The sequence below is a fragment of the Lepisma saccharinum genome, chromosome 14, assembly GCF_977018435.1.
Source record: "Lepisma saccharinum chromosome 14, izLepSacc3.1, whole genome shotgun sequence".
NCBI lineage: Eukaryota > Metazoa > Arthropoda > Insecta > Zygentoma > Lepismatidae > Lepisma > Lepisma saccharinum.
Window position 1 is genome coordinate 49,849,062 of NC_139242.1, and position 13,690 is coordinate 49,862,751.

The 13,690-nt window shown below is 36.3% G+C and overlaps 1 protein-coding gene across 1 annotated transcript in view; it reads right to left on the bottom strand.

Annotated features, from left to right (window-relative positions):
* Positions 1-13,690, bottom strand: part of LOC145998870 (uncharacterized) — a 140,901-nt gene that overhangs the window by 119,243 nt on the left and 7,968 nt on the right. The window contains exons 3-6 of the mRNA XM_083135564.1: positions 7,886-8,215; positions 5,247-5,324; positions 3,624-3,797; positions 1,871-2,005 (exon numbers count right to left, since the gene is read on the bottom strand). Of these exons, the coding sequence (XP_082991690.1) occupies positions 1,871-2,005; positions 3,624-3,797; positions 5,247-5,324; positions 7,886-8,215 (717 nt within the window). The remainder of the gene's footprint in view (positions 1-1,870; positions 2,006-3,623; positions 3,798-5,246; positions 5,325-7,885; positions 8,216-13,690) is intronic.

Below are 13,690 nucleotides of genomic sequence, written 5' to 3' on the forward strand. Positions count from 1 at the left end.
TTATTACCTAACACTTGGTTTCGGCCTGTAAGCATATATTTAGTTTTCTCTTTGTTAACTTCCAAACCTATCTCTTTAGCAGTTTTGAAAAATATTTTAGAATTATTCATAATTGTATTCACATCATCCCCCAGTAAGTCTACATCATTTGCATATGCTAACAACTCCTCCACACTACTCGCAAAAATAAACTTTTGTGTTCCATACTCAAAATTAAGACCCAGAAATGACCTCTTCCAAATTTCATGTGGTAGAACCAGGATAGCTGAAACGGATTCCATGAGGAGGATGTGCGTGTTGTACAATATAGTCTCTAATAATGCCCCAGACATTGATCTATTTAGACCTAAAAGCAAACATATTATGTGAACCCTGTATAAAAGCATTGTAACAAAGTATGTTGCATACTTTATGATATACCTCCCTTGTATTATTGTTGTTATGTAACTATTAATATGTTCCTTTCTATAGTTTCTTTTCTCATTTTGTTCTCTCTTTCCAATTCCTAATTACTTTTGTCTTGTCAACATGTATGTGAACTTAACTCAGAACTTAACCTCAAAGCACTGTAACTGGGCATTTGCCTGTAGTGTTTAATAAATAAATAAATTTAAAAACTTACGAAAAATCACGTGCCGGCAACATTCTTGTTAAAAACCACACAAAACAAATAAACAGCATGAAAAAAGACACTTTAAAAGTTTGTCGAAACTTTACACTTACAGAGTTTTTTTATATTTACTTTGACTTGCTTTGACATTGGAACCATGGCTGCTTCTTCTTTGCTGTCCCTCGAACTGACCTGATGATGACTCTGCGATGGAGTCGAACATTTGGACAGGCTATTCAAGTGTCTTTCATCATGTTGTTCATTTCTCTTGTGTGGTTTTTAACAAGAACATTGATCAATATTATTGTGTAAATATTCCATTTCAATTATATGTATCAACTTGTTTTGAAATATTCAAGAATTACATCAGAATATTAAATTACCTTTTATGTAATCAAAAAAGCCATTCCTTTCGATATTACTAGAGGCATGCAAATTTTGTTTTTGACGAAAACACGAAATATAAAATAACATGTTGTAATGTTCATTTTTCATGTTTCTGAAAGGTGTGAGGTGTTTTGTCACAAAATAATGCGAAATGAACTGCAAAATGCGAAATATACTCTTAAACACGAAATTTACCATTTATATACCGACACAACACTTTCTGAAGTCTGAAGTATCCTGTGAGTTATGCAATTCACGAAAAATTGATTAATTCTGCTGTAAATATTTGAGAAACAAAAATGGACCCCTTTACACAGGAATAAACTTAATTCTCTGGTAACTACATAAATGTGCTATTAGAAGGGATAAGTTTATTTTGTGTAATAAGTGCAGTTTTTAAATCAAATTTAGGATTACATTAACAAATTTTAAACCAAAATGTCATCTTATATAGCACTTTTGATGTCATTATTCACCGCTATAACACCGAAATTTTATTTTATTTACCACTTTTGAACCCGAAATCGACTCTGTTTTTGTACCGAAATTTTGCTTTTTTATTTACCAAAAATATGTGTCTCTAGATATTACTGATGCAAAATAAATGAGATATTTGAATCTTCCATAATTTCCAGAATAAATAGACTCTACAAAATTGTCACATGGCATATTTGTGGACTATGTAAAAGACCAAAGTGCCGGAAATGTATCGCTTCGTACTGATAAATAAATTCCTTCCAACCAATATTTTCCGATACCGATACATTGACATCCGTTTCAGCACAATCAGACTATAAACACAATCTATTTGCTTCCTTTCATTGTGGTTCTTGTGTAGAGAATACACTAAAATGTGTAGTACTTTACACTAACCTCTCTTATAGTTTTCTTCATGGACTCAACAAGCTTGCAAAATTCATTCTTGCGGATTTCATACTCTTTCAGCCTCCGTAGCACAGCTGAATCACTAAGCTGTATGTCACCTGTACCATCAGGGTGCTCCGGGACCTGTATGAAAATGAAAATATATATAAAATAAATTGCCATGCAGTAAACACTGGTGAAAGTAACTTTGTTTTCTATCTACTGTTTCTGACAACACTGACGGTAGTGACACTGTCGTCAGTATTCTGTGCCTCTACTCTTCGAAACCACCGTAACCACCTTTCTTCTCCGTTGAAAATGCGACCTTTTCTTTTGTGTGGTAAGTGTTTACTGTCTCCTTCATTTGTGTATAAAATTCGTTTTACAACATATGAAGTTAAAGACTACCAAATTTATTGGGAAGTTTTCTGTTTGAGATCACCTCAGCCACTAATATTTCTGAGTTTCTTTTGTTTTCTTTAAGTGAAAATATGTACAAATTGTCTACTTGAGATAACAGTGTAATTAAAACCATTAGCAGCATTATTATGATCCCCTGATCTTGTTTTATTCCTTGATGTCAGTATGGAAGAAATCAAAATAAAACTTAAAATCTTTCTGCAAAAACATCTGAAGGAGTGTATAGATGATAATGTTTCAAAGTAACTTCATCATACAGGGGTGGAAAGTAGCCAAGTGGTCAAAATTACGGATTTAACTGACAAAATACTGTGAAATTTATTTTCATCATATCAATAAATTGCCACCCTAAAAGTAAAAGTGAGATTTAATTTTCTTTAAGAAGTATTATCTAGTCTCCACCATCACCATAAGCAGCCATCGCACATTTTTTAATTGGTGATGAGACAATGCTTTCATTATTATACAAAATTGGAGCAGATACTGAAATGCAAAACATGTCGTCTTTGTCTGTTTTCTTACTGAAAAAATATGAATAAACTCTTTTGTTTCTGTATAGTTTTTTCTTCTTTTTATTTCACTTTATCTGGATGCATTATTTTCTTGTTCTCTTCTTCCAACACTTTATTCACTCCCTGCCATGGTTTTCTCCTCAGCAGCCTTCTTCACTTAGCAACATGCAATGAACGATCATCGCCCAAGCCCAATTACTGATTTTGCTGACCATTTTCCCAGCCCTGTCATAAGGTCTCATGGAGTACACAAGGAGTGAATGACATAACAGAAGCAGACATCACAGATTTTCAAAACTTTGAGATGCTTGCAAAAGGTGGAAATCAGAAACAGTTCATTTTTTGTGCAGCAGAAAATCACAGGTAAAAATCTTCTATCTCAGAAACAAATTCCACATCATAGTTATCTAAACTCTTATATACATAAATATAAAAAAAATGATTTCTCTGAATAAGTAAGGTAATTTTTATCTGATTGTGGAAGGTCTGTCCCTGTAAATGACCTAAGACTACTGAAAATATTATTATTGAATATTAAATATTTCTTTAAACATTGTTGTCTGTGTATATTAATATCTTACTGCATATAAAGTTCCATAACATGAATATAAAAAGTCATTTGAAAGTTGTTTGGTGCTTGAAAGTGTAAATCACTCTCTCTAAATGTTGCTTATTTGAAGAAAACATTTGTGTACTTTTGAGTTAGATATAGAGAAATAAAAAGTATTCATGTGCAGAATGAATTTTTTTTTTTTTTTTTTTTTGCATTTCCAGACCACCCTAATATACCAATATGCTAAATTTATATAGGAAAAAAAACTGGTACTTGCTGTTCTTGGAGTTGTCTCATCCACCGGACTAACTACTTTCAGGTCATCTGGTTGTTCAGAACCACTCTCCAATCCGAGAGAAACCTCAGTCTCAGCTCCCTCATCACCTTCTCCCTGAGAAACAGGCTCAACAGGCCCTTCGGCAGCTAAGGCAGCAGTTTCTGCTTCAGATTCCTATTAAAAACCAAAGGGGATGCTTATTTTTCTTAATTGCATACTTTCGATTAATCCAACTACCTAAACTATGTTTAAAAAGAACTATCAGCATATTTCTTTTCTCGATGGTACAAATACTAATCAGATTTCAACTTGAAAATGGACTGTACAATCTTGCCAATGATGGTTCCAGGTTGGTTCCTGGTGTGGTGTCCCTTGTGATGTCCCTTCATCAATTTCATCTAATCACCATTCATCCTCATCATCGCAATTACCCTAAAGAAGTGAAACAAAAGAACAAAAGTACAAAAGTCCCTTGTGATGTCCCTTCATCAATTTCATCTAATCACCATTCATCCTCATCATCGCAATTACCCTAAAGAAGTGAAACAAAATAACAAAAGTACAAAATGCATGGCATGAAGTTCTGAATTCCTGGCAAGAGGAGAAATGCTAAAATTAATTTATAAGTTTATTTTTGAAAGAATAACGTTACGAGCTAAGGTTCTGTTCCAGGGCTGGTCCCTGGAGACACAAACCTTAGTCGTACCAGATTTCACCTTCTATATTAGAGGGTAGGACCCGTTGACCAACGGGTGACGAGTCAGATGTAGAGCAGTTAAATTAAAGAAACACAAATCGAATAGTTAAGTGACTGTTTTATTTGGCAAGCACTCCAATAGATTAAGAGGGAGAAGTTAGGGGCGAAGGATTAGCACCATAAAGGGGCAGATACTTATTTCCGGATCGCCTGGATGCTGAAACAGTCGACTGGGTGCTGGTCCGGCTGGCTGACCTGAGGCATCTCGCCACGGCTTCCAGGCAGCCCTGTAGATGATTCTCCCCATCTGGCACTGTCGCACTCTCGTGACCCGATCTCAATCCTTTGGGTGCTCGTTGGCTTCTCCTCCTGAGGCAGGTTGTTAACCCCATTTATAGTGCTCTCAGGAGTTGGGAAATGCTTAGGATAGGTTTTCCGGGTATGGCCGGTAACAATATAATAAATGTACAACATACTATGTGCATTGGTATTCGAAAAGTTAAATGTGTTCCAGACTAAACAGTTTGATTTTCCTTAGCACACATATCAAACTAAAAGGACGCAATTCAAAAATTCACATATTAAGTTATTATAAAACTTTATAAATGCTGAACAAAAAAAAATGTTCATCAATCTCATCAAGAAATGTAGTTAAATATAGGACCAATGAAAAAAAAAATTGTAAACTTAATTCTACAATGAATGAGAAAACTATAGCAATTTTCAATTACATTTGAATTTTATTTTCTACTATCAGCTAAATTTTAAGATAAATTTGATATAGAAAGAAACATCAAAATATTTAATCTCTATGTGCAATCTCTACCAGTGAAGAGAGGCAATTTTAAACATGTTTATTTGGGAAAATTTGACTGGGTTGAAATGTGAAAATTAATGACTGATGGTTAAAATGAGCAGAAACTTACTGGAGCTTCTGATTCTGGAGGTATAGATTCCTCCGTCTCTGTTGGAGCAGTTTCTTCTGATTCTGACATTTTTTTCAACTGTAAAATAAATAAAAAGAAGACAGAATTAAGAGCTGTGTAAAGTGTATTCAGAAGGTAAGTACCATCAAGCTAATTTAAAAATGAAGTAATTTCATAGAATCTAATTTTTATCACGATCACCACTGATTAACTTATCTCCTACATAGTTTTCATATGACAGCAGAATTATTGCGTAGTCCATCTGTAGGGGCATGCATTTTTTTTTCTTTATGAAAACACGAAATGTGAAATAATACATTCTCATGCTAAATTTTAATGTTTCTCAAAGGTGTGAGGTGCATTATCCTACCCTGTTTTGTCACGAAATGATGCAAAATAGACTCCTAAACACGAAATTTAGAGTTTATTTACTGACCCGACACTCTGAAGCTTGAATTACCCTGTGAGTTATGCAATTCACGGAAAATTGATTAATTCTGCTGTAAATATTTGAGAAGCAAGAATGGACCCCTTTATACAAGAATAAACTTCATACTCTGGTAACTACATAAATGTGCTATTAGAAGAGTTATGTTCATTTTGATATATGTAGTCAAAAGTAACAAAGGACTAAAATTAAACAGTGTGACTCAGCTGTTAGCATATGCAGATGATGTAGAGTTACTGGGGCATGATATAAATACAATTAAGAATAATGCTAAAATATTTTTCAAAGCAGCTAAAGAGATAGGTTTAGAAGTTAGCAAAGAGAAAACTAAATATATGCTTACAGGCCAAAACCAAGTGTTAGGTAATAATCAAAATCTAATTATTGATAACAACTCGTCTGTCTAATGTGAAAAAAATTATCTATTGTTGATCTGTTACGTTTAAATCCACATTGATAATCACCTATAATTTCATTATGTTCTTTGCTAAAAGAATGTTAGATAATATTTTAAGGCTTCTTAATGAGCAAAAATGCCATTGTTAGTGTCAGTAGTGGTAATTGGGTGCCAAAACTGGGGGAGAAAGCTTAGCATTAGGAGACCATAGTGCAGAAGCAAAGTGGCAAAAAATTGGGAGTCCATGTACACTTGTATCAATGGTTGCAACTAAGACAAATTGATAGAGGCACATATTTTTGGTAAATAAAATCAAATCCGGGAACTTTTATAACTTTGGAAGCGACCCCGGCGCCCACCCAGCGTCGAATAACATGGGTACCTGGGGTGTAATGCGTCTCCTTGTTTTAAATCATGAATTGTCAGATATATATTAATACCCGCATGAATTTCACTTTTTGTGCTTCAGTGTCCAGTTTGCACGTGTTTGTGAAGTGTTAAGGTGTTAACAAGTGTTTGATTGTTTTGTTTTAGTTTACGTATTACTGGTGCTTCTCTGCAGTAAACTAATGCCACGCTATCCATACAGTTTAAAACAACGCTTTTATATTTACGACTCTTATGTCATTACGAATTCTTGTAGGGAAGTTGTGACTGTTCTTTACAGCACAAATTTATTTTACTTCTTATGTTCATTTGTAAATATACGTACAATTATAATTATTATCTATTTTAAACTTCAAATGTTAATGTTCAAGTTGATGTCTTATAAAGTTGGTTTTCTCTTTATGGTAAGTTGTATTACGTTAACGTGTTTGGCAACATTGTCGTTGCCATGGTAATAGAGATAACAGTCAAGAATTCGATGTAACCGTTGTAAAGTTTTGTGATAAAAGTTTCTATCAAAAAAAGTGATTTGCTGCATTTCCATTTATGCTAATATTCAGGTAATTTAGATATGTAATCAGCCCACACAAGTTTGGCTTCGCCTTTGCGAATTGCAAAATATATTTTTCATTTAATAACAGTACACGAATAATTAATCATCGATGGCAACAGCACAAAGTTAGAATGTGCAACAGAATTCCCAGATGTTCCTGTTTCACACAGAGACAGCGTTGGATACTTGTGAACAAATTTAGGAAATCAGGGTCTGTTCTTGATAAGAAGTGAAGGGTAAAATGGCATGTGCTTACTGAGGAAAAACTAGATAGACGACATTGGAGCACGATTGGAACATACTCATCAAAAATCCCTTCGGCGCGTTGCACAAGAAACAGCATGGCAAGCTACCAAGCTTTAAAACCTGAAGCCACACATTAGAAGATTTCAAAGAAAATATCAGGAGAGAAATTGAAGCAATTTCAGAAAAACAACTGATACATGTTAGTGAAAATTTCCTATAAATATGCCAAAAATATGTGGATGCAGGATGACATAATTTCCAACACATCTTGTAACAAGGTACATGCTCATTTTAATTGTAACTGTCAATATAATTGTACGAGATTATTTGATTACATAGCTAGCGGATGTTGCATCCAGTTTGCCGGCAGACACAATTTTACTTCCCGGTGCGCTAGCCACCGCTCCACGGCCAGCTCTGCTGTGAAAGGCACTGTACAATGAAAGTATTATCTGTTTAATAGCTAATTGGAGGTTGATTTTGAATAGCATTAATATACATTGGAAAAATGCTTTTTATAACTTCCTTATGTACCTATGCTAACTATGAAATACTAGTTACCTACTAGAACTACTTATATAAACTCAGTTCCTTAAAATATGGATTACCTGTCTGTAAACGTCTCTTGAAGCTTGAACTTGATTCTTAACTGATGGAAGTTTATCAGATACTTCCTCGAGAGATTTCTTGCCTGATGCTGATTTTGAAGTTTCGTTTTCTGCGATAACAGTTAGAGGAGCAGGTAGATCATGAAAGATACTAAATATTGTCTTGTGAGGACCATAGGGTTCAACAAAAATTCGTCGTGGCCTCTCAGTTGGTGCACTGGAGTCACCTTCAATGTGCAATTCTACTTTGCGTGGCTTCTCGACAGACTGTTCTAGTCCAAGTGTATCTCCAGATGATGTTGGTTTATGAGAAATTTGTCCTTTCCTTTTCTGAAAGAGTAATTAAAATATAACTGATTATGCAATAATTATCTGAGTTGTAACACATACACTAAGGTAGCTTTTGGACAAACATTCAGAAATAAAAGTATCCTATCGTACCAGACTGATGACACAAGCTGTACATGTTGCTCAGAACAGGCTGTTTTCTCACTATTGTGCAGTGTCATCTTGATTGATTGATTTAGTTTATTTTACTTCACGTTTTGTGCCTCTTGGCTAATTTGCGAAGATGGGGATGAATGATGAAATTGATGAATGGACATTCACAAACAACCAAGACCGACCGGGATTCGAACCCGGGACCCTTGGCGTCGCAGCGCGATGTGCTAACCACTCGGGCACAGGGTCGGGCCACTGTGTCATCTTGAATGTGCATGTGCAGCAAATGGTTCCTTGAGAACTGGAGGTGGAAAGTGCCTGTTCAAATCTGTGCAGGTGGTTAGTTTGGTGTGAAATCCCCATGCCACATGTCACTTGTAACTTTGGTCTGAAAGCTCCCTCACTGAACTAAACTTTGTGGCCCCACAGCTACATGAGGGGCAAGGCATACCAAAAGGCCCTTCACTGAGAGATGACTGGTCAGTGCATCGAGCCCACTCATTACATATAGTTGCTTTCAAGTAACTTCTGCGATGGTGGCTGGCTAAGGTGCACACCAATATAGACTCAGAACACTAGCCACGACAGAAACTATGGATGTAGAAACTATTCAGGTTCTTCACAGAATATTTGCAATTTTATACAAGGCACGTCCAGGAAGTACACATTTTAAAAGTTTCGTGTAAATGCATGGCCAATATTTAGGCACATGTGGCTTGCATTCATTGGCAAAATTTCAACCTGCTAGTGCTGCCAGCTAAGATGATATGCCCCTAAAATCACACTTTTTCACTTAACCCATATAATCGCTAATCCAAATCCATCAAATGCTGTTCATGGCCAATATTGGTCGCAAATGACAGATTAACAAGGCATCAGTCATCAGACATCTAATTATCATCCTTCGATAATTTCTTACATATTTCTTCCACCCAAGAGTGGCATTCTGAGAAATTTTTAACACTGACTTCCTCAATTTAATTTATAGAATTTTCTGTCTGGAGTAAACTGATAATATTTAGCATTGAAAAATATATCAAGGGAAGAGGCTTTATAATGCAGAAAAGAATTGAAGAAAGGAACCATAAATTTGTCAAAGCAGCTAAAAATAAACATAGGATCATAATTCGGAACAAGTTAGCCAAGATTGGAAGGGATGTAGGGAAAAGCAAAAACTCAAATGGGGCCGAGGAGTTAAAGGGGGTAGTGAGGATAATGTGTTCAATTTAACAGATCTTGTTCTCCCTAAGGCTTTAAAAGAAATCATGGGTAAAGGGCAAAAATTTTCCATCGGGGATGGAAAGATCATAAAGGAGGAATTTATAGCAGCGGCCGAAGGTATAGGGGCATTGTTAGACGACAAGGATGATAGGAGTGAAGTGAAACATAAAATTCACGACATCACCGAAAATCAGATTAGGAAGGAAATGGTTAAGATTATTTGGAAGTAGTAAGGGAGGAAAGGCAGGGGAAAATATGCATAAGGAATATAAAATAAAGTTTAATAGTGTTAAAAAATGGGTTAAAGAATACAACGTATTTTTGATCAGATCGGATAGGAAAATAAAATGGTCGATATTGACAAGGATGAATATAAAAGAAAGATGGAAGATTGTTTTTGCGGTAATGATTTTCAGGTGGTAGATCGAAACCCTATACACAAAATTAAGAGTTAAGTCAAGAAAGAGGTAGAAACCAGTATCACTTTGGCTAGAACCAAGAAAAAGAAATTGATTGAGAGTTGTAAAAAAGGGAATATACCAGTGGCCTTTGGGATTCCAAAAATCCACAAAGAACATACCCCTTTAAGACCCATAATTCCCTTAAATTCACATCCAGGCTATTGTTTAGCCAAAACCCTTGTATCCAAAATTAAAGAGGTTGGGGAAAACACCGAGTAAGGAAATCGTGGGATGTGAAAGAAGAAATAGAAAAACTCGAAATCACTAAGGAAGATAGGATAATGAGTTTTGATGTTGTCAACTTATGCCCCAGGGACAAGGCTGCAGATTGCTTAATGAGGTGGTTAATGGGTCAATGTCATTGTTGCATGGGAGTACATAAGATGGTTTCACTTGTGTACAGGGTATAACTATTTCAGCTTTAATGACAAGATTTATACGCAGAAGGAAGGTTTGGCTATGGGAAACCCTGTCTCTGGGATTTTCATGCATTATATTGAGAAAGCCACCTTGGACCAGACGATGGGGACTATTAAATACTTTGGGAGGTATGTGGACGATACCTTGATTATAGGAGACGAGAAGGGCCTTAATAGGATGTTTGAAGTTTTGGGGGAACAAGATAACAGAATTAGATTTACTAAGGAGGAAATGAAAGAAGGTGAGATTAGCTTTTTAGATCTACGGATTATGAACACGAAAGGGAATTAGTACTGCAGTATACCATAAAGCCTTGGCAGGAGATCTGTATATTCATAACGAATCAGAACATGCAAGAAGAACTAAAAATAATGTGTTTCTCAACTTTTTTTATAAGAGCAATAAGACTATGTAATCAGGGATGAACTGAGGAAAGAAAAATGGATCATATATGTGGGAAAAAAGAATGGGTATAAAGAGATCGAATTGAGGAGGTTGTGAAGGGAAGCTCGTAAAATTTGCGAAAGGGAAGAAAAGGAAAAGAATAAACATAGGGTAGTAGAGGAAAGTTTTAAGGATGAGGAAATGATAAAGTATAAATACATGGGGATCCTGTATTTCAAAGGATTTTCAAAGAGAATCGAAAAAGTGGCCAAAGTGTATGGAATTAAATGTGGGATGAGGGCACCACGAACAATTGAAAAGCATTTTACTGATTACAAAAAAGATAGAAGGAATGGGGAAAAAGAGGGGAAGAATGAAAAAGGGGTATACAAATTAAAGTGTGAATGTAGCAAGGAATACATAGGGCAAACTGGAAATATGAAGATTAGATGGGGAGAGCACAATAAGGATATTAGAGAGGGGGCTCCAAGAACGGGGTTGTCTGTCTGAACACGTAATTGACGAAGGGCATAAAATTAGGAAAAGAGAGGTGGTCAGAATTGAAAATAAACCAATAAGTAGGAACGTGTATGAAGTGGCGTTTATTTGAAAAGACAGGAATAATAAATTGGATAGAGATGATGGAAATGTTGATGAATTATGAATCAAGATGTTCAAGAGATGGGACGTTAGTAAAGGAAAAAGTATCGGTTTTCAGGTCTCACTGGCCGTAATCAATACGACCCGCGAGATCCAGGATTTCGAGTTTAAAATGACATAGTAGTGGGTGATAGGAGAGGGAGGGGAGTGGGCAGGAGTCTGGCAACTTCCGGCCTTCAGCGAGAAGCTAAACCAGTCGCCATATGGTCTGCGTGGCACGATGTGGGGTTTTAACGTGTTAATGTGATGAAGTTTCTTATGGTTCATTTTTGGATTCGAAGTTCTTACAAGGGAAAGAAGGGAATATGAAGTTTTATGTGTACAGGGGCCAGTTTTTATGAAATAACTTTTTATCTATGATTTTTACCATTACCTTGCTCCTTGTCTTTTATTCTAATTGACGTGGCCATGAATTGATTCCACTCGCCAAGATTGTGAACCTGATGAAGGGACCAGTTGTGTCTTGAAACACTGTTTTTTATAAAACGAATACTCACAAATCGTAAGTATTTCATTTCATAGTATTTTTTAAGTACTTTTATTAATGCAGAAAACCAGGTGTAAATATCTCTTACGATTTTCATGTTACCATCAAAGTTTGGGTTGCACGACTTTTGAAACACTCTGTAGTATCTGTTTGGTAATAAAAAAAATAAGAAACATAGACACCTATGGCACTGAGGCACTGATCATACTGGGAGACAAGTATGTGGTCATGTGGCATGGATGTATCACTGTGTTTGTCTCATTGTCAACCCATCCTCATTGTTGTGATTAACCCACGAGATAGAAAAGTGATGTAAAATAACAAATATACAAAGGCTGTCGCAAAGAAGGTGAGGCTAATTCCTGTATAGGAAAACAACGACCTCCATTGACTAGCAAATGTACTAGGGTGAAAATTTGGTTCATTAGCTGCCGATTGAGACCAAAATGAGCGCAATAGGTCAAAAAGTCGTGACTGCGTAGCAGTTAAAAGACAAGCATGTACATGTATGTACCCCTCCAACAATCATTAAAATGAAAAAATTACAAACCACAAAATTTTTATTCAGAATCAGCCATATCGAGTAGACGTACATCTTTTTCAAAATAGGCACCATTGACAACTAAGCAAGCATCCATACACTCCTGCCACTTTGTGAATGTCTTTGAACATTCGTCGTCAGGTAGCGAACTGAAGAAAACTTGCGCTGCGGTGATCACTTCTTTGTTTGTCATGAAATGACAACCACGTAAAGCGGCCTTTAAAAGTTGAAATATCCAAAAGTCGCAGGGTGCAAGTCCAGGCTGTATGCTGGAATATTTCTATTTTTCTCTTTGTTGCATAATCCTGAAAAGCCAGCACGTTATGCGAGCGTGCGTTATCGTGTGCAATATGAAGGAGTTCTGCAAATGTGGCCTCTTTTTTGCTACGTGCTGGCGCAGAGTCTCAATGACTCCTTGGTAATACTGTGGCTCTACTCAGTCTGTCTTGATCGGCATATGCCTGTTGAAACATTGAATATGTTTCCGAAGCACTTTTCCCTAAACGCCAACAAAATTTTATGGCATGTCGCTGTTCATCTTGAATACTCATCGCGAAAAGCAATGTTATACACAAAAACCTGGAGGGGTAAACGAAACACGTTCCACGTAAATCAACACAGCTGCTCACTGTGGTTTCGCAACATGTGACAACTTGCTACGGAAACAGAATGAGTCATCCTACACGACGCGACTAGTGCCGAAATCATAGACAGTGTTTCCAAGCCAGGAAAAAATCTGTCTCACCTTCTCTGCTACAGCCTTTGTAGAAATGTGTAGTCAAGTGGTTAGCTTTCTTGCTTTGGTGCAAGTGGCCCAGGTTTGATTCCCAGTGAGAGCATCCAAAATTTCAGCATCGGTCAAGCTTTGTGAGAACAAGTGGATAGCTACTTGAAAAGAAGAAGTAGCAGGTTTCAGTCTTGGAAGCAGTAATGGGACTCGATGAGCTATATAAGAATCACCAATGAAAAGCCACTTGGCAGGCCATGGCTCTCAGAGGGATGCTGCGCCATGGAGTTAGTCAGTTACTTAGAAATGATCTCATTTAAAATTTAGTATTAAGGAAGCATTGCATGCATTCTTAAACTCCAGCTAAGTTAATCAAGGTGTTTTAAGTGGCTTATGCAGACATCACAGGAAACGTCATTTTGACATCACTATTGAAGCTGTCTCAAGCTGTACTTTATGAACA